Source organism: Helicoverpa armigera, chromosome 15 (genome assembly GCF_030705265.1).
Source record: "Helicoverpa armigera isolate CAAS_96S chromosome 15, ASM3070526v1, whole genome shotgun sequence".
NCBI classification, from domain to species: Eukaryota; Metazoa; Arthropoda; class Insecta; order Lepidoptera; family Noctuidae; genus Helicoverpa; species Helicoverpa armigera.
Window position 1 is genome coordinate 8,018,919 of NC_087134.1, and position 13,749 is coordinate 8,032,667.

At 35.9% G+C, this 13,749-nt stretch overlaps 2 protein-coding genes across 2 annotated transcripts in view; both read right to left on the reverse strand.

Annotated features, from left to right (window-relative positions):
• Nucleotides 1–10: 10 nt before the first annotated feature.
• Nucleotides 11–13,749, reverse strand: part of LOC110378331 (ras-related protein Rab-23) — a 34,028-nt gene continuing 20,289 nt past the window's right edge. The window contains 6 exon segments of the mRNA XM_064038186.1: nucleotides 11–538; nucleotides 983–1,344; nucleotides 1,776–1,855; nucleotides 4,082–4,203; nucleotides 4,206–4,243; nucleotides 5,376–5,573. Coding sequence (XP_063894256.1) covers nucleotides 429–538; nucleotides 983–1,344; nucleotides 1,776–1,855; nucleotides 4,082–4,203; nucleotides 4,206–4,243; nucleotides 5,376–5,530 — 867 coding nt within the window. The 5' untranslated portion in view covers nucleotides 5,531–5,573 and the 3' untranslated portion in view covers nucleotides 11–428.
• On the reverse strand, nucleotides 1,972–2,788 carry LOC110378332 (uncharacterized). Its single transcript, XM_021337544.3, has one exon. It carries the CDS (start codon nucleotides 2,595–2,597, stop codon nucleotides 2,034–2,036), a length of 564 nt encoding a protein of 187 aa, XP_021193219.3. The 5' UTR covers nucleotides 2,598–2,788; the 3' UTR covers nucleotides 1,972–2,033.

Here is a 13,749-nt window from a genome sequence, read left to right on the forward strand (position 1 = left end):
ACACTTTATTTGCAAATAATTTATTTTTTTATAAAATGAATAGTTAGATAAGTACAAAATATTTACATAGATTTGTTATTTCAATATAAACTAACTAGAAAACATTAAAATATGACTAAACAGCTTTCTTATTCGACTAAAATTGTGGTCTCTTCTGGACCTTTGATTAAATTCTGGATAATTTTGTTACAATTTAAATGGAGAACAATAGATTTTTACCAATCATATACCAATTAATTTCCAATTACATTTATGCTTCCTTTACATAGAAAACTAATCCTGTATGTTCAAAAACTGTCCAATACCCTTTGAAATTCAGATGGGTACTTTCGGGGTGTCTTTTCCAATATTCTGTTCTGTTCCCTTTCCAGGTGAAATCTTGCTTGAAGTATTTATAATTATGTTAAAGTTGAGCAGTATTGTCTTGATCACAGTAGTCTGCAAGCGTTTCGCAGGACATTCTTCTTCTTGCCTCCCGGCCGGTGCTTGGTCGGCCGCAGCAGGATCGTACCGTTGCTGTTGTGGTTTGTAAATGTTCCTGGAAATAGCGTTTATGTTTATTAGTAAGGATAGAATTGAACTGAGAAGATTTTGTATGGTGTATTTTTTAGAGTCAGCACAACGTACTGTTAATGGTTAATGACATCTGTCTGTCAGCTGAAGATGTCTGTGGCACAAAATGGTGGACAACTGGATAAATCTACCAAGAAGTTGTACAAATTGCTTCAGATTGAGTTGAAAGTTATCCATGATAGAACTATCCACAGAATGTTAAACATAGATGAACCACGTTACTTTTCATGTTTAGTAAATACTTAATACAGAGGTGGGCTCTTCATCTAAAACCATGATTAGGGCTTATCCTCCTCGTAGAATTTCCAAAAGCGTACCACCGATTGAAAATTTAATGAAACATCAGGAAATATGCTCTTCCTTCTTAGATTTTTATCTGTCAGTATAGTCGTTAATAATAGCATCCTACCTATAACAGGCGCCTGACACGGCGGCAACGCATCAGCGTCGTCACGCCGCATGTCGGACAAGCACCGCGCCGCCAGCGCTCGGAACACCGCGCCAACATTCACATCCTCCTTGACTGACGCCCGCATCAGTCGAGAGCCCAGGGCCCGCGCATTTTTATCTATCAGTATAGTACTTATTAATGGCATCCTACCTATAACAGGCGCCTGACACGGCGGCAACGCATCAGCGTCGTCACGCCGCATGTCGGACAAGCACCGCGCCGCCAGCGCTCGGAACACCGCGCCCACATTCACGTCCTCCTTGACTGACGCCCGCATCAGTCGGCAGCCTAGTGCTCGCGCTACCAGCTCCGCCTCGTCTCTGGAAGTATGGTAAATATGATTTAGGTTAGAGGTCAAAGGGAAAAAACTGTTGTTTGAGCCTAGATGATAACTGGATGCTGACTTTAATGTATTAGGAAAGTTTCAGCCTCTAATCAAAATTTTATGTCAGACATTACTATGTATGGTATGTGTTTATTCATGAAGATAAGCTTTTGACTTCCCGAAATACTCGTAAAAACCGAAAAGGAAGAACGGATTACTCCTTCTGGATCCTTTGACAGATAAGAAGGTAAATTGCTCTTACAATATCCAACATTTTACTGTCTTAGAACGACCATTCTAATCAAATACTCTGGATTGAAATAATGGTGTTCCCCAGGGTTCAATGCAGAAGCCACTGAACTTATGCATATATTTTTTTAGATGCTATTTTAATAAACGTACAGAAACTATAAAAAAAATACTTACGGTCCAACGACGCATTGATCCATTAAATCAATTTTATTTTGAACTATGATTGTCGGGATTTCCCCGCATTCATTCTCCACCTGAAATAGAAAATAATTCATGTAAGTAATCTCGACACTTCACGACTATATCTAACAAGCATTCATCAATAATTACCTATTTGTTAAGATAAAGTGTATTAAATAACAACAAGGCGTTTAAGAATCATGTTATTTTAATAAGTAAATGTGTATTTAATTTTAAATAAATTGAGAATTATTAGTTAAGTCTGCAATCCGGGCTTCCTTCACGACCATTCATGATTTCAATGCTGTTTGCAACGGCTTGCACTTCTGCAGAGCTCGGCAAGAATTTGGAGTACAATATCCCACGACCACCAGCCGAACAATTAATACCCAAAACATAGGAATCGTTCACTTTTTTGAATATGTACGTGGCTATATTTTTATCACAAGCACGATACATTTTCTTCACTTCTTGATCACCGTAATACACTAAATTGACAGTTTTGCCGGAGTTGTTGACGTATGTTGCTTTCATCACTGTTTCATTCGCCGGTAAGTTAAGAGCGCTGCACTCATTAGACTTCAGTGTCGCTTCTTGAGGGGATAACTTCTTGAAGGAGATATTCTCGCAGCTGTCCCGTTGCCTCTGATTCGGGGGCCAGAAGTACACTCCAAACATTTGTTCTGGCAACTCGTTCAAGTCATAATTCTCTCCTGTGGCATAGTATTGTATACATATGGACTCCCTGCTTAGAAAACAGTTCACTGAACACACTAAACTGGCGAGGGTGAAGAGAAACGCGTGAGAGCCGTGCATCTTCGCTAATAATTACTAGATTTAAGATGAATGTACCCGGTCCAAATATAGTTGGGGAATGTAAACAGTCGATGTGCGTTACTTGATAGCAGTGTGTATTAGATAGTATACTGTCGGTACAGCCGTGTCGGGACACGGGCGGCTGTGTGAGCGAGTCACGACCTCACTTATCTTAATGTGCTGCTTCAATTAACAAAATATCTAGGAACATGGAACTGAATTTTAAGAGCTAGGCATTAAAATGTATGTTTTGAAGATTTATGTTTTAGATTAAATACTTTTAACGTAGATAAACATCTCTGTTTTAATAATAAGGACTCCAACATTGCGACATTATTAACTGCTTCAACATTTTCTCAGCAGTCTCTCGCTACTCGATTGCAATAAAATGGCGTAAAAAGTGTTCTGTATAATAACCAGTAGGAGAAACATTAACATGTATGTTGTACAAGTTAGTTGAATCGTTAAGGGGGTCGAACGCGGCCAATGACCAATGTATGGCTATTAAAGTACAATAACTATAAAGTATCAGCACTTGCCAAACGCGCGGCAATACGGACTCATTTGCATTTTTATTGCTTGCACTAGCTGCGAAATCAAATCCCTTGGAACTGCGAGCATGTAAGATGTTGCATACGATTAGGATGTCCCTACTTACATACAGGTAATTTGTTTTTATTTATTTTTATTTACTAGAGACTCTTTACTGGCTAGACATTAACGAGGTAATTGAATACGTTTTAAATGCATGAACATTAAATTATTTTAGATTAGACCTATTCAGATTGCGTCATTTTTTATCTTGGCTAGCCCGTTTTTCTCAGAGCTATCTTATGTAAATGCGCAATTTCTTCCGAGAAACCCTACCTACTTAATGTATAAGTAAGTATGAATGAACTGCAAAGAGTAAACATTAATGATAGCGATGCTCTTTAGATTAGGAAATTGTAAAGAGGCAGCTTTGCTTATATGTTTATTTCTTACTGTTTAAATAAATTCTGAGTTAAGTTGTGATAAGGTAAAATTAAGGATAATAAAAGGTCATAACTTTCGTTTTCTGGATTAGTGGGATAAAAATCTTTGAAGTTGCAAAATTGCAGCTCCCACTTCAGCTGATATTCTGAAGACCTAGCAATAGGGTAGTGTCCAGGGTCGAAATAATGAAATGATATTTAGTCCGCTTTTTAGATAATCAAAAAATATTGGATACGTATTTTTTCTTTTTTTAATTAAACATAAAATGACAAAGATAATACACTTCAAAAATTAGGAGTGGGGGCCTTTTACGTCACAGTGTCCTGAAAATTGTAGCAACTTGTGATGTCACACTCAACTTTAACACGCTATATCTTAACAAGTTCTGATCCAATTTAAAAAAGAAAAAATACGTATCGCTTAATTTTGGACAATCTACAAGACGGACTAATTATTATTTTTTAGGAAACTAGCCTATTATTCAAGGGCAAACGAGTGGTAATAGTTACCTTGAGTTTCCAAGAGTGTAGTGAGAGGAAGGAGTCTCGGTCTGTGGTGCTGAAGGCGAGCACGCATGCGTGTGCGCCGCGGTAGTACGCCTTCGTGATGGCGTCGAACTCCTCCTGCCCGCCGTGTCCCATAGCATCAGCCGGACTTCCTCGCCGTCGATCCTGAAGATAGACGCCTTTGGATTAGTACAAGTCTATGGTCGAAAGACGTATGGGTATGGCGAAAGTGATCACGAGATTAAAGAAAAGAAGATGTAGATTGTTGAGATAGTAGTAGATTTTGACCATATAGGAGTAATTGTACAAAATACAAAATTATATTAATATGAGGCCAATTATTGAATATATATGAATTGTTTAATTGCATCCTCTCTAAACATAAGAACCATTAAATGTTCTCTTCATCATGGTATATCAAAAACCTCCTGGTACTTATTCCTTGCAAGTACTAAGCGGAAAGTATCATTGGCTCATCGTCTCTGGAAACGTTGGGCTATTCAATTAGCCGCCATTTCCTCCAGATTGCACTCAATGACTGTTAGGATGCTATCAGAGGAACATCGGACCACACCTGCGAAGCTCCTGATTACCCTAATTAAACTCACATATTCCGTGACTGCACGACATCAAGACTTCTCTAAATCGTAATTAAATGCATGGGCATGCATGTAAGTGTCTAGTCTAGACTCTAGACTTCCCCTCGATGATCGCTCAATATTAATTTTATTGTAATTGATGTGGGCTATATTTTCTATTCAGCAATGCTGATTAATTACGCTTATTATGCTTAGCCAATTTTGCATTAAATGATGAATCATGGTAGATACCAACATCATACAAATTCGTAATTTTAGTACATTTTGGAGAACATACAATGCCATCCCTAGCTATCGAAAAAACATATTTAGGTATCTAGCATATATAATTTGCTACTCAGTTATCTCAGTTCGATGCTTTGGGCCTAAATTACTTCTTATTTAAAATGTAACGTAATTGATGATTAAAATAAAATACTTTGAACTTTTTTTGGGTCATGTAAACAATTGCATGCAAGATAATTTCGTAAAATTGCTATTTTGACAGCACTTGAGTTTGGATCCTTCCCAAAATTAAAAAATATTTACAACTCATGAATTTACTACTTCGTTAGACCTGGGTCATATGGCGTAAATCAAGTGTCCGATGGACCTAGCTGTACTTGAAACTCATGCAGAAGAATCAAACCTATTCTTTATCAGCATATTTATAAAACAAGCTTTAACAAATCCCCATAGAAGTATAGAAATGCACTCACTCAATCTGTCGCTCCAAGAAGTCCACTCCAATAGTCTTCTTGTAGTCCCTGGTGAAGGTGCCCCGGCAGTATCGCTGTATCATGCTGGACTTCCCCACGCCGCCGTCGCCCACGATCACCACCTTGAGTGCCACCTCCAGGTCCTCCTCCCGCATCGCGACACACCTGACCCACACATTAGTGGTCACTGATTTGGTTCTGGAATGAAAGAAATGGATTTTAGACTGTGTGACGCTGGTGATAGGGTTTAAATTGGAGCAGGGTTTGAAATGGGAAATTAGTGTTCCTGAAATTAGGAGACGTTATGAGAGTTATCTCAAGGGTATCGTAGAGTCCAGAGAAACATAGGGTCGCGATTTTCCACTACTAACATAATTGTTAGATATGGTAGAGTTTACAGTTTTTCAAAGATTTGTCTAATTTACATGATCCAGGTATTATCTGTAGTTATCCTTAAAAGTTAACAGTGCCTCTGTTAACTTTTAAGGATTGAACGCTTGATTAAGTGAGTGCAATAAAAAATATTCAAAGGAAATAGAGTAACAGCTGCGTATGCACACAAGATATATTGCTATTACAACTGTGACAGGCGTTATAATTAATCATCCCTAATGAGAATTTATTCACTGTTTCTTGTCGTAGTAAGCCGATACCTGTATATACGTTACTCTACAAATAAAACATTTGCAATTTCAAAAACGATCCAACTGCTGAATCTTTAAGTTAAAACTATACATATGCAGGAGCAGTTACTTATATGAAATGAAAAGGCTGTCAAGTAAACTTAATTCGTTACATAGTACACAAGTGACAGCGGTTTTGTATCAAACTTGTTTTACAATATGAAAAATAAGGTCGTAATTGGTCCGTGACCATAAGCGCCGTATTCAATGAGTCACAGGCGCCTTTAAAGTTACGCCCAACATAAAATCAGCCTTACCACAGTCTGCAATATATGTAGTGTCAGATCGCACCTAATTAGCCGTTGTTTTAATGAACACCGTTGTTTATGACTGTTTATTTATAGGTTCCATACTTAAGTTGATTACATTTTTGGTTCTGGTTATTTAGTGAGATTCCGGAATCTGGACGGAGTCTGGGTGTTGGACCGTAAAGTGCCAGATGCAAAGCTAATAATGGTCCAATCAACTTATAAGAGTTACCTATAGCTACATATTATGGTATTATTATACTTATTGTGCAAGTAGATGTTCCCACATTACCAAGCATTGAAAAAAACAGAACCGTCATCAATATTATTCTCATTAAGTCCAAATATGAAAGCGCCGAAACATTAACTCTTAACAACCAATCATTCTCCGGAAATGGCAAACAGTCCGGTCATCTTAAGATCTCATTTACTTGTTCAGTTGTTAAGCCATTCTGGACGGTCAATCCGCAATTCGTTAAATCATTGTAATTTTACTTTCGACGCATTCCGCGTTTCTCCGACAGCCGCGGATTCCGGCAAGTCATGCGAGCAGATGAAGCACTCCGATTATGTCAACATTTGCAGAACACACATTTTTCACTGGAACACTGAAAGCGCGGAGATAGACGATACACGTTTCTCATATACCAATAGTTTTGAGTAAGTAAATTGTCAACCTACGTTTGATTTTAATAATCTATCTGGGTGTTACTTTGCTTATTAGAAAGAGTTTTGAAATTAGCCCTGAGTGAAATGTTCCTGATATCCGCAGAAAGCACCTAAGTTATCTTCAACTTTATTCTACGTCATCTTCTTCTTTCTTAAGCTGTGATTAAATCGTCTGCCTAATTCTGGATTTTTGCAAAGTTATACTCTTCATTGATTGCTAGCTGCACTAGGTACCTGCCTAGAGCCAAAAGTACTTACTTTACTTACCTAAACTAATAGAAACCACGGTACCTACCTACGAAAGTATGTGCTTGTCTCGTAAACTGTATAAACGACCGCACGAAGAGCCCACGATGTTGATAGCAATGAATTTTACGGCATGATGGTAAGAAGTCAGAGACCAAGGAATAATTACCCAATTAGAATTGAGGATCAATATAACGGATTGTCGATTGGTCAAATAAACTGGATGGAACATCCGTAAATGAAGGCTGCTCATCAATAAAATGTACAGTTTTACAAGCGCAGTTCAAGTCCCGTATCTAATACAATCATATTATTGTATTAACTAATTTAATTTAGATTTAGAAGTAAGAATGGTTGGTTTGGCTTTGGTTTATTATATAAACATTTTAAATCCAGAAATAGATATCTCGGGCCACAGAGAGAATCGATGTAGTTACTTAATCTTAAAGAAATTCTTTAATTTCTGTCTCCAAAAAGTTCTTAGCAATTTGGATAACACTATCTACAAATCTCCGTATATCATTTTCTAATTCGAATTGGCCGTTTCAACATAAATTGAGTTCAGAGATAATATTAATATCGTAGAATAGAAACGTCACGAGCTAATGAATAATTGTCTAGCTTCCAGTCTAGTAAGACTATAATTTGCACAGATGGCATGATGATCATTATAATGTACCACAAAGCCCCGGTATCCTGTCTGTCTGTGCGTAACTATAAATATTCATTAACGTCTAGCACTACTTGCACACATATAAATACTCGTAAATTGTTTGATATTCCACTTCAATATGATTTGGTGAAATAAAACTTTCAAATAGTGAAATAAAGTTTTTCGTTCGGTTTTGTATTTTTCAGTCTCAAAGAACGATCTACTTTACTTTAGCTTGACTGCCTAACTTAAATCCGCAATTCCATCTGTATCTTGTTTTTGATTTCGGTAGTATAGGTAGGTTCCGTTCTAACAGTATCCAATATAATTGTTACTAATTTAGTATTCTCGCTTATTTGTATCTTGTGTCAATCCAAGTACTCCATTTACACTTTCCTAGTTTACACATTATCTCCTTTCACACTCTTGACAAAATTCCACGTTTAACAACATTTCTCGATGAATCGCATTCAACAATAAATTCCGTGCCAGCACCGTGTCGGCCGCATCCTAATAATGCAGTGTTGAAACAAAAACATATCGATATGAATTTCCCATGGCTAGCGAGTCATCAGAGCGTGTAAATAGGTTGATTGCATTACGATTATAATTCGTGTTTGCACATTACTAAGAAACATCTTTGCGTGTGCAATTTTGCATTTTATGTGTGATTGCTTACCTGTTTTTGCGGTCTTTCGGTCAATCTGTCGTTTGGTCTACTTCTTGGTCTTTGAGGTCAAAATTGATTTAGCAATATGTTTCTATTATTTAAATGAGATCATAAAAATATGAATCACAAATATACACCTCGTTTCATCTCATTAAATTAAGTTTATGGGATAGTTAAGTTAACAATTTAAAGTTACTTGTAAACTGGTTTTAAAATAGTTTATATGTTTATTAGTGCTGCCTTGTAATAGAAAACGAAATATGTAATAGGAAACTATAGATACCTAATGTAGGTTATTCTATCAAAACCAGCGATTATTTCTGATTTTGTTTTTGGTCTGTCTGTCCACTCTCTTTGCGAATTGCAACTGCAATGATCCACTGCTCATTAAGTTGATTTATTTTATGACCCACAATAGTTGTTCCGGCAAGTCTGAGTGTGTGAGTAATGTCAAATGAAATGTTTTTAATGCACCCATGTTCGTAACGGTACCGGAGAAACTCCTCAAAGAAAGGAAGAACAGGTGGAGAAAGTAGAATTTATCATTTAATTTGCCAGCTGGGACTATGTACCATTATAGGTATGTGCTGGGTCTTGGCAGTAGGTCTACTAAGTATATAAAATACGAAGACAATGAAGGCGATTCTGGGTGTGAAATCTAGGTAAGTTTTCTGAATATGTCCAGTCTCGTACTTAATGCTTGATTCAATATAATATTTTAAAATTACTTGGAACAAAAAGGAGTTAGTAGTAGGTACCTGTATATACGTCTTTCAATACTTCACTTTGAATTCGAATACTCTGCACAAGTTACAATGTGTTAGTAAAACTGTCCTAAACAAAACTTTGAAAATAATTCAATGCCATTAAGGTCTGGTGAACTTAACTAGCCCCAAACAATGGTTGGAAAGGCGATTTAATAAACAAAGATAAATCATAATGTTACGACGACAGAGATTCGGTAGCCCTCGCCTAACCCATGATTTACTTAAGATTTATGTACTATTGTGAATCGAATTGGGCTATTGTGATTTGATTGCATTACCTATTTTCTATGTTTTTTTTTCATACCTGCTTTGAGTTCATATATGCTTATTTATTTCCATCGACCATCGACCATTATTGTATCTTCTCAGGGCGTGGGTGAACCACAACTTAGGAATGTTTAAAACTAATAAAACCTTTTGTGACGAGTAACTCTGTCTGCATTTCCCGATAAGAGAAAACTTTGTAGAGAAAACATAAGAGAGTATCATAGAGTTTTCCTTTAATAAGCATACTTTAGCATACCATCCTCGAGACTTCGCCAACGCCAGTTGCACAAATACCAATTCCACATCGATCAACAAAAAGCTATTCAACGTTCGGCCTCTAAGCTTTCATTCACTGTATAACTACATACTACATATCTACGAGTACTATAATTATATGAGTACCTATCGGAATAAGCGTCAAAGTGCGAGTAAAGTGAACCTCTGGGAAAGTGCTCGACCCAGTTAACCGCCAAACAAGTCTAGCACGCGACTCCGCTCACACAAGCAAGTTCGCGTTTCACACGTGACGGATGATCCGATCTCTGATAAAACGTGATAGTTTTCGAAGATTCACAATGACGTAAGGGTAACAAACCTATCTAGCCATCTTTCCGTGAGAGTTTAATTAATTATGAATATTAAGTAAAAGTTAGGTAATGCTAAAAGTATTTGGCACCTTCAATAAGAAAGGACTACGTAACTTAAGAGATGGTTGATGTCTAAATAAGATAAGAACTTCGTTATTTTGTAACAAGATAGAATGAGTAAGATAGAAATAATGAAAGAGCCTCCACAAAGATCCTATAGATGGAAACAAGGCAAAATAAATAAATTTATCACAGACAAGATCCGTTGAAGTGTAAGAAAATTAATCTCAACGGCTGAACAAATTACACAATAGGCCATCTTATCTCCAGCGATTTCCTTACAAACCCTTAAGAAGATTTGCCATAAAAGGTAAAATTACAAAGGTGGACAATCCTCAATGGAATATGCAAATTTAATTGGCGATAAATTGCGTCTGAGCAGATCTATCGACAGATTGCCAAACATTTTATCTCTCTCATTTATCCGTTGCAATTAGCTGGTTTGCACGGCTCTGCGGATTTATGATCGCCGTTGCGAATCGCCAGTAATTTGTTCCTTTTTTACAAGAATTTAGAATTAAATACTTAGATAGTTTTTGTGGATTTACTTAATTGCAGACGTTTTGTTGTTTGTTATTTTCTTTCCTCAGAGACCATTGCTAATTTCGTTTTAAGTTTATGTTTCTTTTTGCAATTTATTCTGCAAATTACAGCGATTTTAATGTAAAACAGCTATTTATGTGCTAAATATGTGTTTTGAATATGTAACAGTTGCTTATAAACCTGCTTAAAACTTACCACGAAGTTTAAATACCTTAAAAAGTATGTCAAAACTTTTTGTATCGGTGCGCCCTAAGCGATACTTTCTTCGTTAACAAACTCATCATTCAAGTTAGTGCCCCTGGCAGAATAAGGTGCTTGCCTTGGCTTTCAATGTCGACTGCCCATGTAATTTTTACCATTTATGGAGAAAGTATGTCGGCTTAACAAATCTTACTTTAAGAAAATGTTTAGAAACTATCGTTTGTAAGTAATGGATGGTAATTTATCATTTTCTTTGGAAATAATGATTGTTAATTGCTTATTCAAGAATATTTCTTTAGGTTGTTTTTATTATTTTAGACTCTTTCGTCGAACTTTTCATTGTGGGTAAGTAAGGCGGGTTTCAAGTAGAAAACAGTTAATCCAATCACAGATTTCATATCGCATTACAATACTTGTGTGATTTACGAGACGCACACAATAGGTGTAAGCATACCTTTCTTTGAACACCAAATGCTTAACATTCTAGCTTTTTTCATAAACTTTCAGCATCAAATGATCTAGTTTTGTGCCCTGCTTTCTACTTTCATTCGATATTTTATTATGCGCTTGAGTGTGATTGATAAGTTTTAGAATTCAATTCAATTAGTGGTCAAAATTATTGTACAGAGATGTTTTTACTCTTCTTTATGATCTTTTAGTTTTTTTATGTTCATATCATACTGTACTCACTTATAATAAGAAATAATTATACGTAAATTAATAGCTGATCGGTTTGGATCTTTAATCATGTAGTAGCTAGCCAGTGATCTCATCTTTATATTCAAATAGTTATCTTTTAATTGATCAGTCGTTCAATAATTTCTTCTTGTTATAAACGCATTTATTTTAATTTGATAACATTATTTATTATGACACTATACTCGGTGGTCATAAAGAACCTTCCTATCTCTATCAAGGAATTAGGATTCTAGGATTAGCCACCTAACTCTAGTTTGTCCATAGATTTTCTCAATGTTACTAAAAAAAATAATCATCATAGAGTAACATTTTGTTATTATTACTTTAATTCGGGTTTGCGTGTACTTCGCTGCAATGTGAAATCTTTCCTATAACTTAGATCAAACTTAGCTTTGGTTAGGTTACTTAATAATAGAACGTAAGTATCTAATGGCGTGATTAGAAACTCAATATGCACTCGTAGCTGCATCTATGCACCACGTTGGTGTCAGTATATCGGGTATCCCTTCCTCGTTCGATGTAATTATGTATTTTGTTATGCAATTGAGGAAGAACAATCTATTGGAAAGTGTAATATCCAAATGAAATTGAGAGGTATCTCTTAAAAGTAGATGTTAGTGAAACAGGTCATATAAATGAATCTTTAAGATTAACAGCCAGTTTCTTCATCAAAAGTTAAAGCCAAAGTAAAAGTCAAAGTAATGTCTAAAGTTAAAGTAACGGTCAAATTCAATTTTTCTATTAGTTTTGCTGTCACTTTAGCCTTGAAAAAACGAATTTGACCGTTACTTTTACTTTAGACATTACTTTAACTTTAATTTTTGATGAAGAAACTGGCCGTAAGGAAAATCTAGCAGTTCTTTTTTGAAGTTAAATTCGAATTTTTGAACTTCTAGTGTGTGAATTCAGAAAATAATTTTATTTGAAAGTATATACTTTTTATTTTCCTTGTCTTAGTCAAACATGAATAATAATCTCTTTTAAACGAGTTAATAAATTCAAACAGCCATCTTGAAAGTTTATTGCGACTCGTGAAAACCTAATTTATTTAAATGATATTCAAACTTTCATCCACACCTTAGGTAATAGATTAGGTTTATTAGACCTATTAGAAATATCTGCATTCATTTAAATAAAGTTTCTTATTTGAATAAAATACTCCGAATAGACTTCAACTTTCTTTTGCACCTAAGATACCTCGGATTTATACTAAGTACTCATTTACAGCGATTTATTTATTTAACAGACTTTTATCGTCGTACATTAAACCAAATAACTTTCACGAACGCATTTGATCTCACCACTACAAACAGGAAAACCTCAAAAATTACACTTTTATTTGTCCCAAACTCTAACTGACACTAAAACTAAAGTATGACGATATGTCTAAGCCTAACTTTTTGGAGGTACCTAACAGTACAAAGACCCAAAAGACAGGTATGCAGACAAAAAAAGAGATTGATAAGTTCAACGCTACTGTCTATGATATGTTCGGAACTCGCTCACCAGTTGCGGTTGGCGATTACCGATACTCGATCGATACAGTTACGTGCTCGGTATCGAATGTCTAGACGCGCCTTAGGTTTTGCCGAATCGTGTGCACTGTGGTTTCGACAACGGTAACTTCCGTGCATATGTGTTCAGTACGAGTAGGTTTATTTTAAAATACATATCTGCAGTTTTTGAAGATTTTATTTTTGCCCCGATCAACCCAACCCTGTAAGGTACAACTATAAGAATACAAATAGGTTTAATAACCGTAGTAAGACAATAAATAGGCCGTTGTTGTCAGTTCTCCGAATAATCTTCCACTATGCCAATGCTAATTTGTCGCTCGACATTCAATGTGCTGTGTGAACAACTGACGATCATACATATTTTCCCCGTGAATAGTACGTAAGTACCTAAGCACGTTTAGCTGCGTTTCAAAGAGGAATCATACACAGGTTTTGTCAAAACTTGCTTTTCACGTAGTGCTTATGTTTAACCAGTATTCTGAGTTAGTCATAGTACCAGTCTATTTTTGTCTCTTTGGGCGATTTTATGTATATTTGCAGAGCCAAAGTCAAGAGGTTAAAAAAC